The sequence below is a fragment of the Carcharodon carcharias genome, chromosome 9 (genome assembly GCF_017639515.1).
Source record: "Carcharodon carcharias isolate sCarCar2 chromosome 9, sCarCar2.pri, whole genome shotgun sequence".
Taxonomy (NCBI): domain Eukaryota; kingdom Metazoa; phylum Chordata; class Chondrichthyes; order Lamniformes; family Lamnidae; genus Carcharodon; species Carcharodon carcharias.
In genome coordinates this window covers 114517343-114534681 of record NC_054475.1, presented here as the reverse complement: position 1 = coordinate 114534681, position 17339 = coordinate 114517343, and the positions used below count along the sequence as shown (strand labels likewise).

The 17339-nt window shown below is 40.8% G+C and overlaps 1 protein-coding gene across 6 annotated transcripts in view; it reads right to left on the bottom strand.

Annotated features, from left to right (window-relative positions):
- diaph2 (diaphanous-related formin 2) overlaps positions 1–17339 on the bottom strand; it is an 865163-nt gene that overhangs the window by 600167 nt on the left and 247657 nt on the right. For all 6 annotated transcript variants that reach the window (XM_041195327.1, XM_041195330.1, XM_041195331.1 and 3 more), the window contains one exon: positions 14790–14929. In XM_041195327.1, coding sequence (XP_041051261.1) covers positions 14790–14929 — 140 coding nt within the window. The remainder of the gene's footprint in view (positions 1–14789; positions 14930–17339) is intronic.

The window sequence follows — 17339 nt, the reverse complement described above, 5'->3', positions numbered from 1 at the left end:
TCTCTACTTACGAGCCCAGCGTAAGATGGGTGTAGCTTTTCAATGGCTGTAGGGCTTGCTTGGGGAAGGGGGAGAAATGGCCTCAGGCAAGGGAAGAGGATGCCGGGCTAGAGCACTACTGGGTGAGGGGGTATCAGAATGGAGATATAATGGACAAATAAAACTCAATGCAGATAACAGTGGGGTATTACATTTTGGTGAAAGCTCTGTATCTGAATGGACAAAGCATTTGAAACAAAACAGATGTACTGATAGCGCAAACAGAAATAAATAAATACAGAGATAAAAACAAAAAAACTGCGGATGCTGGAAATCCAAAACAAAAACAGAATTACCTGGAAAAACTCAGCAGGTCTGGCAGCATCGGCGGAGAAGAAAAGAGTTGACGTTTCGAGTCCTCATGACCCTTCGACAGAACTTGACAGATGATCTAATAAATAAATACAATCTGATAGCCATTAGAGAGATATGGTTGCAGGATGAAATAGATTGGGACCTGAATATTGAAAGGTGCATGACATTTAGGAAAGACAGGCAGCTAGGAAAAGGTGGAGGGATGGCTCTGTTAATTAATGATGGTATTTGCACAATAGCAAGGGATGATCTAAGTTCAGGAAACCAGGATGTAGAAGCGGTTTGGGTAGAGATGAAAAACGAGAAAGGCAAGAAGTTATTTGTGGGAAAGGTACTGAGGTCCCTAACAGTACCCACACGGTGGGATGGAGTATAAAGGAAGAATTAATGGGAGCTTGTCAGTAAGGTAAGGCAATAATCCTTTGGGGTGGGGGGGGGGGGGGGTCTAATTTACATATAGACTGGAAAAATCAGATGAGCAAAAGTAGCCGAGATGAGGAGTCCATAGAATGTTTTTGGGATAGTTTCTTAGATCAGCATATTCTGGATCAACCAGACAGCAGGCTATACTAAACCCGGTATTGTGCAACGAGATAGGATTAATTAATAACCTCATAGTGAAGATGCTCCAAAGTAGCAACAATCATAATATTATTGAATTTTACATTCAGTTTGAGGGAGAGAAGATTGGATCCAAAACTAGTATTTTAAACTTAAATAAGGCCAATTATGGGGCACAAAAGTAGTGAACTAGCTAAAGTGTACCAGCAAATTAGGTTAAGGGATAGGTCAATAAAGATGCAGTGGCAAACATTTAAAGAGACATTTCAGAATACACATGATAGATACATTCGAACGATAAAAAGAAATTCCAAGGGGAGGACCCAACATCCGTGGTTAACCAAAAAAGTTAAAGACAGTACCAAACTTAAAGAAAAAGCATATAATTGCACAAGGATGTCTGGCAGGTCAGGAAATAAAAACCAGCAAAGAATGACTAAAATATTACTAAAAGATTAATAAGGAGAGAAAAATTAGAGTACAAAAGAAAGCTAGCTAGAAATATAAAGGCAGATAGTAAGAATTTCTATAGGGCAGTTTTTTCCAGTTGGTCAGCAGGGGCGGAGCCCGCTCGCCAACGCGTAAAATTACACGTGGTGACCGGCGTGCATCCCGACGTCTCCCCGCGTCATTTTGATTTTCAGTTCGGCGGGCGTGCAACCGTCTACTAAGGCCATTAAAAAAGTAATGAAATGATTAATGGGCTTGCCCGTCCAACCTTAAGGTTGACAGGGAGGCGAAGAGCCCAGGCGGCCTTCCGAGAAAGCATAAAACCTCATCCACAGGCGGGATGAGGTTTCATGAGGCATTTAAAATTTTCGGAATATTTTTAAATAAATGTAATGGATATGTCCCAGCCCATGTGACAGTGTCACATGAGGGGACATGTCTGGAAAATTTTTTCTAACCTTTAAAATTTTTTTATAACTTCAACCGATCTCCCTGAGGCAGCACTTTGCCTCAGGGAGATCTGTGTGCTATTTCACGCGCATGCGCGAAAGGGCACACTCCCGGCTCAGGGAATCCCCGCTGCCCGCACAGGGAGCGATCAGCGCTTCCAAGTGGACGTCATGCTGGGTGGCCCTTAATTGGTCCACCCATGTAAAATGACGGCACGCCGCACGCCGCCCCCCCCCCCCCCCCCCTCAACCGGGGGCACCGATCAGGAACCCATCCACCCACAACCGCTCCCGCACAACCCCCTCCGACAGGGGAAAAGTGCTGCCCATAGATTTTTTTTTTTAAAAAGAAGAGGGTTTACAAAGTGAGCACTGGTCCTACAGAGAGTGAGTCCGGGGAATTAATAATGGAAAATAAGAAAATGGCAGATGAATTGAACAGGTATTTTGCATCGGTCTTTACTATAGAGGATACAAATAACATCCTAGAAATAGCTATAAATGAAAGGGAAGGAGGGACTCAAGAAAATTACAATCACCAAGGAGGTGAGGCTGAGCAAATTGTTGGAGCTGTGGGCTGACAAGTCCCCAGGTCCTGAAGGATTTCATCCCAGGGTCTTTAAAAGAAGAGGCTAGTGAGATAGTTGATCCGTTGGTTTTAATTTTTCAAAATTCCCAGATTCGGGGAAGGTTCCATTGAATTGGAAAATAGTGAATGTAACTCCTTTATTCAAAAAGGGAAGGAGGTGGAAAGCAAGAAACTACAAGCCAGTTAGCTTAACATCTGCAATAGGGAAATGTTAGAAGCTATTATTAAAGATGTTATAGCAGGGCACTTAGATAAATTTGAGGTAATCAGGCACAGTCAATATGCTTTTGAGAGAGGAAAATGGGGTTTAACCAATTTATTGGAGTTCTTTGAAGGAGTCACAAAACAGTTGTACTTACTTAGATATTCAGAAGGCCTTTTATAAGGTGCCGCAACAAAGGCTATTGTGAAAAATAAAAGCTCATGGTGTAGGGGGCAACATATTAGCATGGATAGACGATTGGCTATAGGAAGCAGAGAAAGTATAAATGGGCCATTTTCTGGTTGGCAACAAGTGGTGTGCCACAGGGGCCTCAACGTTTTACAAGGCGGAATCTTCCGGTCGGCATGCAGGAGCGGGCCCCGCACACCGACACGTAAAATGCCGCACGGTGATGTCGGGCATGAGTCTCAACGTCACCACACCACACTTCAGTTCGCAGGCACACACCGGAGTCAGCCGCACACCCGCCAAACTGTCAAAGGCCTATTAAGGCCATTAATTAACTAATTGAAGTTGTCAGGGCTGCCCGACTAACCTTAAAGTTGGCGGGCAGGCGAAGAGCCCAGGCGGCCTTCGCATTTTCATGGAACCTCATCCATAGGCGGGATAAGGTTCCATGAAGGGTTTATAACTTTAATAAAATTTTTTATTAGAATTCATTGACATGTCGCAGCTCATGTGACACTGTCATGAGGAGCACGTCTGAATAATTTTTTAAATTCTTTTTTTCAAGTTTCATAATCACATTAATCTTCCTGAGGCAGTTCTGTGCCTCATGTAGACTTCTGCGCTCTTTCGCAAGCATGCACTAAAGGTCTCAGGCCCCGACTCTCCCTCCTCCCAACGCCCACACAGGTAGCGCTGAGTGCTTCAGGGTGCGCATCACGCTGGGTGGGCCTTAACTGGCCAACCCACGCAAAATGGTGGCACACAGCCAATGACGGGAGATGATCGGCTGCACGCCTCCCCTTGCCCAGCTCGCCTGACAGGGAGAAAATTCTTCCAATTTATATAAATGATTTGGACGAAGGAACAAAGAAATGGTTGTTAAATTTGCTGATGACACAAAACTAGGTAGGAAAGTAAGTTGTGAGAAGGATGTAAGAAGGCTACAAAGGGATATAGATAGGTTAAGTGAGCGGGCAAAGATCTGGCAAATGGAATATAACATGAGAAAATGTGAAATTGCCCATTTTGGCAAGAAGAATAAAAAAGAAGCATATTATCTAAATTGTGAGAGATTGCAGAGCTTTGAGGTACAGAGGGATCTGGGTGTCACAGTGCAAGAATCACAAATAGCTAGTATTCAGGTACAGCAAGTAACTAGGAAAGGTAATAGTGTTATTACTTTATGCGAGGGGAATTGAATACAAAAATAGAGAGGTTATTCTCCGGTTATATTGGTGACAGCACATCTGGAGCACTGTATACAGTATTGGTCTCCTTATTAGAGAAATGATGTAAACACATTGAAAGCAGTTCAGAGAAGGTTTACTAATACCTGGAATGGGAGGGTTCTCTTATGAGGGAAGGTTGGACAGGGTAGGCTTATATCCAATGGAGGTTAGAAGAGTGATGATTTGATTGAAACATATGAGATCCTAAGGGGTCTTGACAGGGTGGATCTGGAAAGGATGATTCCTCTCATGGGAGAATCTAGAACTAGGGGTCATTGTTTAAAAATAAGGGGTTGCTCATTTTAAGACAGAATGGAGTAGAATTTTGTTTTAGGAGGGTTCTGAGTCTTTAGAACGCTTCCTCAAAAGGCAGTGGAAGCAGAATCTTTGAATATTTTTTAAGGCAGGTCTAGATAGATTCTTGATAAACAAGGGAATGAAACATCATCGGGGTTAGGTGGGAATATGTAGTTGAGGTTACATCCGGATCAGCCATGACCTTAATTGAATAGTGGTGCAGGCTCGAGGGGCCAAGTGGCCTACTCCTGCTCCTAATTACATGTTCATATGGTAAAAAAGAAATCAGGAGGCCACATATTAGCTGGAAAATAAGAACCTAAATGGAATAGAGGAGCAAAGGGATGTGGGAGTGCAAATACAGAAAACATGAAAGATATGAAGATAACAAGGCCATAAAAAAGCAAACAGGGGATTTTACCCCCAGAGGATAGCATTGAAAAGCAGAGAGGTTACATTAAATGTATATCAAACCTTGGTTAGACTATACTTAGGAGTACAGTTCTGGTCATTCAAATATAAAAAGCATAAACAGACACTGCAGATGGTGCAAAAAAAAATTTACAAGAAAGATATCAGAAATACTTGGGTATACGTATAAAGAGGATGAAAAGGCTGGTTATTTTCTTTTGAAAGAGTGGCCTAATCAAGGTTTTTAGAATTATTAAAAAGTAGGTAGAGTTTTTTGACTTGTGGGAACAGTCATCAAGAAATCAACTAGGAATTTGATAACACAGAGCCTACTACACAGGGAATGGTTGAGGTGAATAGTATAGATGCATCAAAGGGGAGCCTAGATAGTTTATGAAAAAGAAGGGAACAAAGGGTTATTCTGACACAGTTAGGTGAAGAAGGATGGATGTTAGGGGAAAATTAAAAATGCTAAAAGAGAACACTAAGAATTTACTGAAAAACCCTAAAATCTCCAGGTAAACATGGATGCTAAACATATTGACTGCTGAGGGTAAGCAGATGGATATTGCACACAAAGGAACTTTGAGTTTTGTGTGATTTACAAAGTTTCAAGAGATGAGCTAATAGCTACGCACAGACAGAACCATTGAAGTGGTAAAATGGTGCCTTGAGAGCTGGACTAGAGATAAAACATAACATAAAAGTTAGTTTAGGTATACTCCTCTCTCAGATAGGAAAGGGGCAGATGGTTTTAGCTTAGATATGGGAAACCATACAATGGACAGAGGGGTCTTTGATAAAACACCAGCAGTCTTGAATTGTGAGAACCAAGATCTTGCACACGAGTTTTAATTTTGGTTGGATAATATAATTATGTATACACCCTTTAGAATAATTGGTTAGCAGAATCGCATATTTTTGAACTCAATAGGATAGTTTTAACAGGGCACACCTGTGTGTCAGTTACCGAGTGGATATATTCAAATGTACTCAAATGTATTGTGATAAGAAAAAGCATATAAGTTACGAGAGCGCCCCTTGATGGATTAAAAGGCGGCTCTCCCTGCATATGCTTGTACAAGCTTGAAGAAACCTTCTCGTTTGAGAATCCAAACAACGGACGTCCTGAGTTATTTGTCCTGACCCGAGACCTGGTCTGAGCCATAGTTAAGAGGGCAGCTGCTCCACGCGAAAGCCAGATCAACCCGGGGTCTCAGGGAAGGAGGTTGAATCTCGCCTACAATGGATAAGGATTATCATTGACCAGGAACTTAATTGGACAAGCCACATAAATATTGTGGTTACAAGAGCAGGTCATAGGCTGGGAATTCTGCAGTGAATAATTCACTTCCTGACTCCCCAAAGCCTTTTCACTACCTACAAGGGCATAAGCCAAGAGGGTGACAGGATACTCTCCACTTTCCTGGATAAGTGCAGCTCCAACAACACTCAAGGAGTTCAACACAATTCCTGAACAAAGCAGCCCACTTGGCTGGCATCTCATCCACCACCTTAAGCATTCACTCGGTCCACCATCAGAGCAATGTGACTGCATTGTGCAGATGCATTTCAGCTACTCTTCAACAGCCCTTTCTAAATCCATAATAGCTACCACCTAGAAGGACAATCAGAAGGTGCAAGGGAACAACATCACCTACAAGTTGCCAAGTCATCTTGCCTTGGAAATGTATTGCCATTCCTTCTCTGTCACTGGGCCGAAGTCCTGGACCTCCCTCCCTAACACAGCACTCTGTGCCTATATCACATGGACTGCAGCAGTTCAAGGCATTGGCTCACCACCTCTATTATATTACACCTTGATTTTCTGTACTTGAAGGAATACAAGCCCAGTCTATGCAATCTGTCTTCCTAATTTAGCCCTTTTAGCCTCTGTATACACCTTCCAACAGTTTTAAACATAATTTTCTGATGTTAGTATACAAATGATCAGATTCATCAGATTTGCAGGTTACCATGATGGAGTTTGAACTCCCAACAATTTCAATTTACATAGCACCTTGAACATAATAAAGCTTCATCAGATAATATTTGATACCCATATGAAGAAATATTAGATCAGACCTAAAGTTTAATCAGAGGAGTAGGTATAAGGTAATTAAAAGAAGTAGAGAGAGAGAGAGAGACAGAGAGGTTTAGGAAGGGAATTCTAGAGCTTAGGACCCAGGCAGCTGAAGGCACAGCTGCCAACGTTGGAGCAATTAAAATTGGGAATGTACAAATATGCAAGGATCTTGAACAGTTGTAGGGCTTGACGGGGTTGTAAAAATAGAGAGGAGCAAAACCATGAAGGCATTTGAACACATGGGTTGCTAGCCTGCTGCCGTAGCCATTAGGTTGCTCTGTATGTGACTGCAGAGTATAGGGACATAGGCACAAGCTGGTAAGGGACTATTAAATTGCCATTAAAAAGTTCCAGTTAATACAGAAAGTCAATAGTATAGAAAGTTAATAATTAGTACAGAAGCTAAGTACAAGTCCATAATCACAATACGAATATAGGAGCAGAAGTCGACCGTTCAGCCCGAAGTCTGCTCCACCATTCACTTAGACCATGGCTGACCTATACCTCAACTAAATGTATCTGCCTTAGCTCCATATCATAAGAGCATACGAATTAGGAGCAGGAGTAGGACATTCAACCCTTCAAGCTGCTCTGCCATTCAATAAGATCATGGCTGATCTGGTTGTACCCTCAACTCCACATTCTTGCCTACCCCCGATAGCCTTTCACCCACTTGCTAATCAAGAGTCTATCTACCTCTGCCTTAAAAATTCAAAGACTCTGCTTCTTCCACCTTTTGAAGAAGAGTTCCAAAGATTTACCACCCTGAGAAAAAATTTCTCCTCATCTCTGTCCTAAATGGGTGACCCCTTATTTTTAAACAGTGGCCCCTAGTGCTAGGTTCTCCCACAAGAGGAAACAAGCTTTCCACATCAGCCCTGTCAAGACCCCTCAAGGTCTTATATGTTTCAAACAAGTCGCCTTTTACTGGATATCACTTGATACCTCTATCTAACAAAAAATTTGATCAAACTCATCTTGAAAATTCCAATTATCCCAGCATTCACAATCTTTTGGTGATGAGAATTCCAGAGTTCTCCTGTCTTTTTTGAGAAAAAAAATGCTTCTCAATATTCCGCTAAATGGCTTAGTTCTAATTTTATTATGGCCTCTTGGTTTTGATTCCCTGCCAGAGGAAATAATTTCTTTGGGGGAGGCGGTGGCATAGTGGTATTGTCACTAGCTAGTATTCCAGAGACCGAGGGTAATGTTCTGGTGACCCAGGTTCGAATCCCAATATGGTGAAATTTGAATTCAATAAAAATTTGGAATTAAAAGTCTGATGATGACCATGAAACCATTGCCAATTATTGTAAAGACCCATTTGATTTGTTAATGTCCTTTAGGGAAGGAAATCTGCTGTTCTTACCTGGTCTAGCCGACATGTGACTTCAGGCCCACAGCAATGTGGTTGGTTCTTAAATGCCCTTTGAACAAGGACAATCAGGGATAGGCAATAAATGCTGGCCTAGCCAGTGACGCCCATCAATGAATTAAAAAAAAATCTATTCTACTGTTTTTTTTAAACATTAAACAGTGGCCCCTAGCACTAGGCTCTCCCACAAGAGGAAACATCCTCTTGATCTATCAGATCATCCCTCAATCTTCTATGCACAAGGGTTTACAAGCCAATTTATGCAACCTGTCCTCAATTTAAGCGTCAAACCAGTAGTTGAAAAAGTGGACAAGGCTTCAAAATGATTGTGCTCACCCCATTATTTTTCACCCCAATCTTTCAAAATGCCCTCTAATAATGTTTGGACAGCAATGTGGAATTAATTAGTTTGAATTCAATGTGGAAATATGATGAAGGAAAAGTGATCTTTGTAACTTGCTCCACAGCACTTATATTTTAACATTTAGACTTTTTGTAATAGGACAGATAGGGGAACTTACAGGTTTATGGACAAAAGGCAAGCCCATGATGGGCCAAACTGCCTCCTCCTCTGCTGTAATATTCTATAAATGTATCCTTAAGGTGTGCAGCATTCTGATAAGTACAACATTCTGAGCAGTACAATAAAAACACTTAAATCCTGAAATTCACCAGTTGACCAGTTCTATTCCTGTCAGAAGCCACATCAGTTTTTCACCCATGTGCACTGCATATCCCTACAAATAAAATTCTCGTTAGGCTCAATATTTGAGAACAGATGAAAAAAATTATCAATGAGCTGTTGAACTCCAAAGTTACAATGTATTCACCATTTTCTACTTCTATAAATCTCTCTCTGCCTCTTCATGGCCTCAATTTTCCTGCTCCATTCCATACATGGCAAACCTAGCTACAGATGTTTGAAGAAGTGCTCATTTGCAATTTACTCAATGATCATTACATTAGAAGTAGTAATAGACCACAAACAGGTATCATGTCTCCTCATTCTCGACGTGCAAAGCAAAACAGGCTCTGTATTTTCCCAGGGTATGGAAAGAACTACTTCTTACAGTTCTTAAGCTGCTTCTTACAGAATCAACGCTAAATAGAGCTAGTAAATACTAAATTGTGCACCATTTCATTCTAGCAATACTTGCCTTCTTAATAAAAGAAATTCTTAATATCTTTGCTCATCATTAAAAATTACTGACGTATTAAATATTGTGAATTGTTCTCTTCCCCATGGCCTGAAACTTCTGGTCGGCATGCAGGGGCAGGCCCCACTCACCAATGTGTAAAATGACACGCGGTGACGTCAGGCGTGCGTCCCGATGTCACTGTGCGTCATTCAGATCTTCAGTTCGGCAGGCGCACACCGGAGTCGGCTGCGCGTCCGCCGAACTGTCAAAGGCCTATTAAGGCCTTTAATAATCTAATTAAGCTGGTTGACTGGGCTGCCCGTCCAATGTAAGGTTGGTGGGCAGGCGAAAAGCCCAGGTGGCTTTTGCATTTATCATGAAACCTCATCCACAGGCAGGATGAGGTTTTATAAAGTGTTTATAAATTGAATAAACATTTTTATTAAGATTCATTGACATGTCCCAGCTCATGTGACACTGTCACACGAGGGGACATGTCTGAATAATTTTTTTTTTCTTTTTTTAATTCTTCATAATCAAACTAATCTCGCTGAAGCAGCTCTGTGCCTCAGGCAGATTTCTGCGGTCTTTCACGCATGCCCCGACTTGCGAAAGAGCGCATGCCCCGACTCAGCCTCCTCCCCCCACCCGCACGGGGAGCGCTCAGTGCTTCTGGGTGTGTGTCATGCTGGGCAGGCCTTAACTGACCTGCCCACGTAAAATGGCGGCACACAGCCAATCGTGGGGGGGGCGATCGGCTGTGCGTCCGCCCATGCCTGCTCCCGCTCAGGACCCCCCCACGGGGAGAAAATTCTCCCCCATGTTTTTCTATGCTACCTTTCTCCAGATATTTAACAACCCAACCAGCAAAAAGAAAATTTTGCGGCTGTGATTAATCTTCAACCTCAGGGGCTTGGTGATATCCAGTTCCAGCATTTAGCAGCTCATGGATTAAAAAGTTTTGCACAAAATATGAACATTTTCCTATTAAGTGCTGCCCAGCACTCTGCTCAGATTTTGATCTTATTTGACTGACATGACTGAATGAATGAACTGGTATGACATTCACTCCGATCTATCATACGGTCAGGATATTATGCTAAGAATGATTGCAGCAAACATAATGCTGTGTACTTACCTAGAAACAACTCAAAACATCGAAGACTAGGAGAACTTGAAACAATTTGTGTATCAAGCTCAGGAAACAGTGTATTGTGCTAGTGGAAGTTAACTACTTTTTCACTGGTTTACGCCATTGATTTAGCGAGTTTCTGAGTGGATCTCTTTCTAGTAACAAACAATTTGTAATTTAGCTTGAAATAAATATATTGGCAATGTAGTGGCATCCAGTACTATTTCTAGTGTAATGAGTACATTGTATTGCCTCCCATTTATGCAGATGGTATCTTTGGTCCACTAGTGACACAGATCTAGCTGTGAGAGATGCTATGTGCGAAGGGATACAAGTAAGCAGTGCTAGCAAATGGCTCTAATTATACCATCATACTCAGAAGCCAACATACCTTTCACTCATTGAAAACAGTCGCATGTGGCCTAGTTGAGACTACACCAAGAGTGCTGTATGCAGTTTTAGTCTCCTTACTAAAGGATTAATTTGCCTTAGATTAAATGCAACAAATGTTCACTAGACTGATTTCTGGGATGAGATGATTGTCTTATGAGGATTGATTGAGTACACTATGTCTATATTCCCTACAGTTTAGAAGAATAAGAGGTAATCTAATTGAGATATATAAAATCCTTAAGGAACTTGACCAAGAGGATATTTCCTCTGGTTGGGAGTCTAGAACTAGGATTTGACAATAAGGGATCAGCATCTAAGATTGAGATGGGGAGAAATATCTTTACTCAAAGGCATGTAAATCCTTGGAATTCTCTACTCCCAAAAGTTTTGGATGCTCATTGAGTATATTCAAGATGGAGATCAATAAACTTTTGGGTACTACAGGAATTACAGGATATGGTGGTAGCGTGAGGTGGAGTTCAAGTGGAAGGCCAGCTACAAACTTACTGAATGGCAGAGTAGGCTTGAAAGGTTGAATGGCCTACTACCACTTCTATTTCATATGTTATGCCAGTACATTAGTGAGAATGAAGTTATGAATGCGCTTGGCTATCATGGAGAAATTAGCTTCATGGCCAGGATTGTTGGGCAGCTACGGTGGGTGGGCCCAGGAGCGGTCGCGAAGTTGAACACCGCCCACGATCGGACCCCCACATAGATTTCTCACTGGCTGGCCAATTAATGGCCAGCCAGCATGAAACGCATGCTGCAGTGCTCAGCGCTACTGGAGTGGGGACAGGAGGAGGGAGAGCGTGGAAGTTCGCGCATGCGTGCAAGTGTGCACAATGAAATCTCCCTGAAGCACAGAGCTGCCCTATGGAGCTGAAGATTTAAAAACCTTAAAGTAAAAAACTTAGTAAAGTTAAAAACATGTTATAAATTACATTTAAAAATTTTTATTCAATTTTTAATTGCTCTTGGAAACCTCATCCTGCCCAAGGATGAAATTTCCTAAAAGATCCAAAGGCTGCTTGGCCTTTTCACCCGCCCGCCAAATGAACGGTTTGATGGGCAGTGAAAAATTTGAATTACTTAACTGATTAATGGGTAGAAAACTGGTTGGCAGGCAGGAAAAAAAGAGTAGAAATAAATGGGTCTTTTACTGAATGGCAGGCAGTGACTGATGGGGTACCACAGGGATCGGTGCTAGGACCCCAGTTATTCACAATATATATTAATGATTTAGATGAGGGAACTAAATGTAATATCTCCAAATTTGCAGATGACACAAAGCTGGGTGGGAGGGTGAGCTGTAGGAGGATGCAGAGATGCTTCAGGGTGATTTGGACAAGCTGAGTGAGTGGGCAAATGCATGGCAGATGCAGTATAATGTGGATAAATGTGAGGTTATCCACTTTGGTAGCAAAAACAGGAAGGCAGGTTATTATCTGAATGGCTATAAATTGAGAGAGGGGATGTGCAACAAGACCTGGGTGTCCTCGTACACCAGTCGCTGAAGGTAAGCAAGCAGGTGCAGCAGGCGGTAAAGAAGGCAAATGGTGTGTTGGCCTTCATAGCCAGAGGATTCGAGAACATGAGCAGGGATATCTTGCTGCAATTGTACAGAGCCTTGGTGAGACCACACCCTGAATACTGTGTGCAGTTTTGGTCTCCTTAACTGAGGAAGGATGTACTTGCCATAGAGGGAGTGCAGCGAAGGTTTACCAGACAGATTCCTGGGATAGCAGGACTGACATATGAGGAGAGATTGAGTCGGTTAGGATTATATTCGCTGGAGTTCAGGGGAATGAGGGGGGATCTCATAGAAACCTATAAAATTCTAACAGGACTAGACAGGGTAGATGCAGGAAGGGTGCTCCCGATAGTGGGGGGTCCAAAACCAGGGGTCACAGTCTGAGGATATGGAGTAGACCATTTAGGACTGAGATGAGGAGAAATTTCTTCACCCAGAGAGTGGTGAGTCTGTGGAATTCGCTGCTACAAAAAGTAGTTGAGGCCAAAACATTGTATCTTTTCAAGAAGGAGTTAGATATAGCTCTTGGGGCGAAAGGGATCAAAGAATATGGGGAAAAAGAGAGAGCAGGCTATTGAGTTGGATGATGAGCCATGATCATGATGAATGGCGGAGCAGGCTCGAAGGGCCAAATGGCCTACTCCTGCTTCTATTTTCTGTTTTTATGTTTCTATGATTAAAGGCCTTAACAGGCCATTTAACTGTTGGCGGGCGCGCTGCCGCATCTCACGGGTGCCCGCCGAGGGAAATATCGCGAGTGCGCGCGATGACGCCAGGACGCTCGCCCGTCCAACGAGAGAAAAATTCAGCCCCATGTGTTTGAAACAGTGTTGAACATAATAGCAGATGAAAATAGCAGATATTAAGGTACAAAATAGACAGAATTTGTTCACTCAATCTAGTGGCAATCTGCACAATTGATTTTCCCCATATACTGTTGTTATGCTCTGCATACTATTAATTAATGTATCTATTCAGATCTACTGCATGAAGTCTTCTCACCTTGTTAAATCTGGCATGTTCTTCATAAACCTGCTCAACAGTCATAGTTTCTAATTAGTATAAGGATGTGCACTAAATCCAAGACTCCACACTCCAAACACATTATCCTACATGCTCCATTCATTGGCTTAACTTGGTAGTTGTATAACCATCAAAACACAGAGTTTAAACTAAGTAAAAGCTAATGTCTAATACACCTCTATGTTTCAGTAACTGGTATTGTCATTCAGATCACTAACTCAAACATTAAAATGACTACAATGTTTCAGCATACACTATAAAAAAGTACCTAACCCCCATCTGGCCATCTCAGCTCCTATGTTTGTAAACACAAAATTGAATTCTGAATACAAGTTCACAAACACCAGTCTCTTTAAGGAGTTAATTAGTTCAGTTAGCTAAATAGCTAAAGTGTAGTACAGCATGATGCCAACAACACAGGTTCAATCCCAATACTGGCTACACAAGTTCATGGAGGCCTGCCTCCTTGCCTTGCCCAACGTTTGATGTGCAGTAGTGCCCTTCAAGCTATATAACCAAATGTCTTTCTGAGAGATGCCTATGGACCTTCATGGACTATGGCTAATTACCAAAAAATACTAGTCTTTTACTCTATAGTAGTTTGCCGTTACATATTAGATTCCTGCTTCTTTCTTTGTTTCCAGTTCTGTTCCATTTCACTGCCCTATTCTGTCTCAAACACCTCAAGTCTTGAAGCTTTTCATCCCTTTTCTCACAATTTAAGTTGTTTTTTCCAGAGCCAGTAAGGAATCCAAACTACACTATCCTAGTTGTTTGTATTCGTGTATCTTCCCTTCCTTGTACATCGTTTATACTCCTTTCATTACTCCTGGCTTTTCTGATGAATCGGCTGTGTCAGTGCACTTCCAGGATGGAAAAACAATGATTCAACTGCTAAACAATCATCCCTTCTTTTGTTTATGCAAAAATACATCAATCTTAAAATTGAATCTTTAAGTTGAAGATGCAAGCTGCCAATTCTTTTTATAACTATTTATTATTGATAAAATATAACAAATGTAGTTACCTTTACTAAGCATGCTAATATCTTATATATTACAGTAATTTTCATTTTTCTACCTAAATCTGCTTATCATCAACAAAGCTATTTAGCCAGAAAGAAGGGATAAATCTTAGCCAGAGGCCATTCCATAATGTTATATCATGTCCATGTCATGAAGACAATGATAAATATGCTCAATAAACATGCAGCCCTGACATTCAAAATTGCAATCAGGTGATAATTACTTAACCATCCATGATGCCAGACTGTCGCAGATCGTACTATGCCTTTCTTCAATCTCCCACAAGCTTAATGATTTGTAATATGGTCAGCGTGTTGATTTAAATTTGGCTCCTACCAAAGATCCACTTACCTAACAGGATTGCTGGTCAAAGAAACTCTCAGTGATTCCAAGCAGTTAAGGAGTTTATCATCAGTAATTCCAGAACGTAACTCATGAACATATTCTTGGGATGACAGAGTACTTTCATGCTTGCTGTTCCTCAGGCCACCCTGTATCAACAAAAAAGAAACAGTTCTCACCAAGTACATTAAACTTATACATCTCATGACTCCTATGATTCATATATAAAATTTTACAATCTGGGTACTTAAAAGTTCTAGACTGTACTTCAGAATAGCTGTTGCTTAAGTTTTTGCATAACAGCCACCTGCCAGCTTATGTAAATGTTAAGGTGTCAAAGACTTTTTTTTAAAGGATAAGTCCACTATACATACACACAGGCCAGGATTTTCCAGTCCTGCCGAAATTCCCGCCAGAGGTCAAGGAACCTTTTGCTGGTTCGCCAAATTTTCCATCCTGCCTGCCCATCCAAATCCTGGCCACAATATCAACACTTACTTACAGACTTTATGTTTAAATTTATGAGTAGTTTCCTGTATCATTTCAATAATGGGATCATTTCTAACAGAACATAGTGTTGCAATATGAATTTGTATTACTGTAAGCAAAATTTATGTTCGAATACTTATTGTTGGTAGTTTCAAAATCAATAGTTTGTGTGACGGCCACTTTTGAAGTCTGAATCAATGTTTTTTAGCATAGCAAACTAACATGGTCAGAAGCCATTTTGAACTAATCTAGAAGATATTTTAAAAACTAAATCAACCAGATTAGTCAAGTAGAGACAATTAAAGGATAAGTAATTAATCAATGGATGTATTGGTAAGGCTTGTAATATGACCTGTAACACAAAATGTTTTATATTTTATAATTACACATAACTGACACGACTTTAAATACACTTATCATGAGAATTGTAAAATGGTGCCTCTCCCGCCAGACTGGAGAGATAAGGTGTGCTAAACTTGAAACTTTGAAGACCTTGGCGAGTTACATTAAGATTGGGAATGAATGGGGCACTATCCAATTGGAATCATTACTTGCAACATTAAGTCATAAATCTCGATTAAAAGTTGTGCGCTTGTGTGGATGCTGTAAGATTGCATCAACTAATTAGACTGAAAAACCAGTGATCTATGCCCTGTCAGCCAATAACTTACAGAACCATTTTTGTTGTGTCAATTTGGATTATATCGAACAATATGGAATATACAGCACACAAATGGACTATTTGGTCCAAATGGTCCATGCCGGTGTTTATGCTACATGAGGCTCCTCCCATCCTGCTTCATTTAACCCCATCAACATATCCTTCTGTTTCTTCCTCCCTCATCTGTTTATTCAGCTTTTCTTTAACTGCAGCTATGCTATTCATTTCAAATATTCCCTGTGGTAGCAAGCTCTACATTCAATCTACTCTCTGGGTAAAGAAGTATTTCCTGAATTCCTTTTTTGAATTATTACTGATTATCTATGTTTATGACTCTTTGAATAGGTCTTGGCCAGAACAAAAGTGAGAAGATCTTCTCTACATCTACCCAAGTAAATCTTTCATAATCTTAAAGACTACTATCAATTCACCTCTCAGCCTTCTCTTTCCAGAGAAAAGAGCCCAGCCTATCCAGCTTTTCTGATCGATATAAGCTTTCAGTTTTCATATCATTCCTGAAAATCTTTTTTGCATATTCCCTTGTCCCTCTATAACTGTAGCATACAACAATATGGAGAGCAGAACTGTTCACAGTATTCCAATTATGGTACAAACAAGGTTTTATACAAGTTTAACAACTTCTCCGCTTTTCAATTTTAGCTCTCTAGAACAGAACCCCAGGCTTTGTGTTTATTTAATGGCCTTACTAATCTGTCACTACTTTTAGTGATTTGTGTTTCTGCAATCCGAGAGCCTTTTGCTCCTCTACCCCACTTAGTCTCTCATATTTATTCCAAGGAATGGCCTCCTTATTCCTGCTACTAAAATATGCTACCTTATACTTAACTGTATTACAACATTCATTTGCCAGCTGCACACCCATTCTGCAAGCTTATTAATATCTATTTGCGTTTTACCAGAACAAAAATCTTTAGTAGTAGGGAGGATAAAAAAGTAAAAGCAAATTGATTTACATTATTGATCTGAGGATGCAGAGAAACTTTGTTGAAGGGAGAAGGGATCTTTGTCTCTAAGGAGGAATCATGTTATGAGACAGTAGATTTCTGATACTATGAGCAGAAGCATAGGAGTTATGAAATGTTTGTCATAGCAGAATGCAGCAATATCTCTCTTCCTGATTGGGTGAAATGAAGAGTCACCCAACACAAAATCTGACAAAGAATTGATCACAAACCGTATAAAATTTCACCTAAAGCAAACAGCCCAAATTTCAAACACAGATACTGAATTCCAGACTTGTAAACGGTTTCTCCAGAAAAGTGATAAGCTAAACAGAACAAATGATATTGCAATGTACTCATGAACAATTTTAGCAGATTGTGGAATGGAACTGCCTTAGTGAAACACTTGCCGTAATTTTTGTATGTAACATGCTTTAATATAGAACA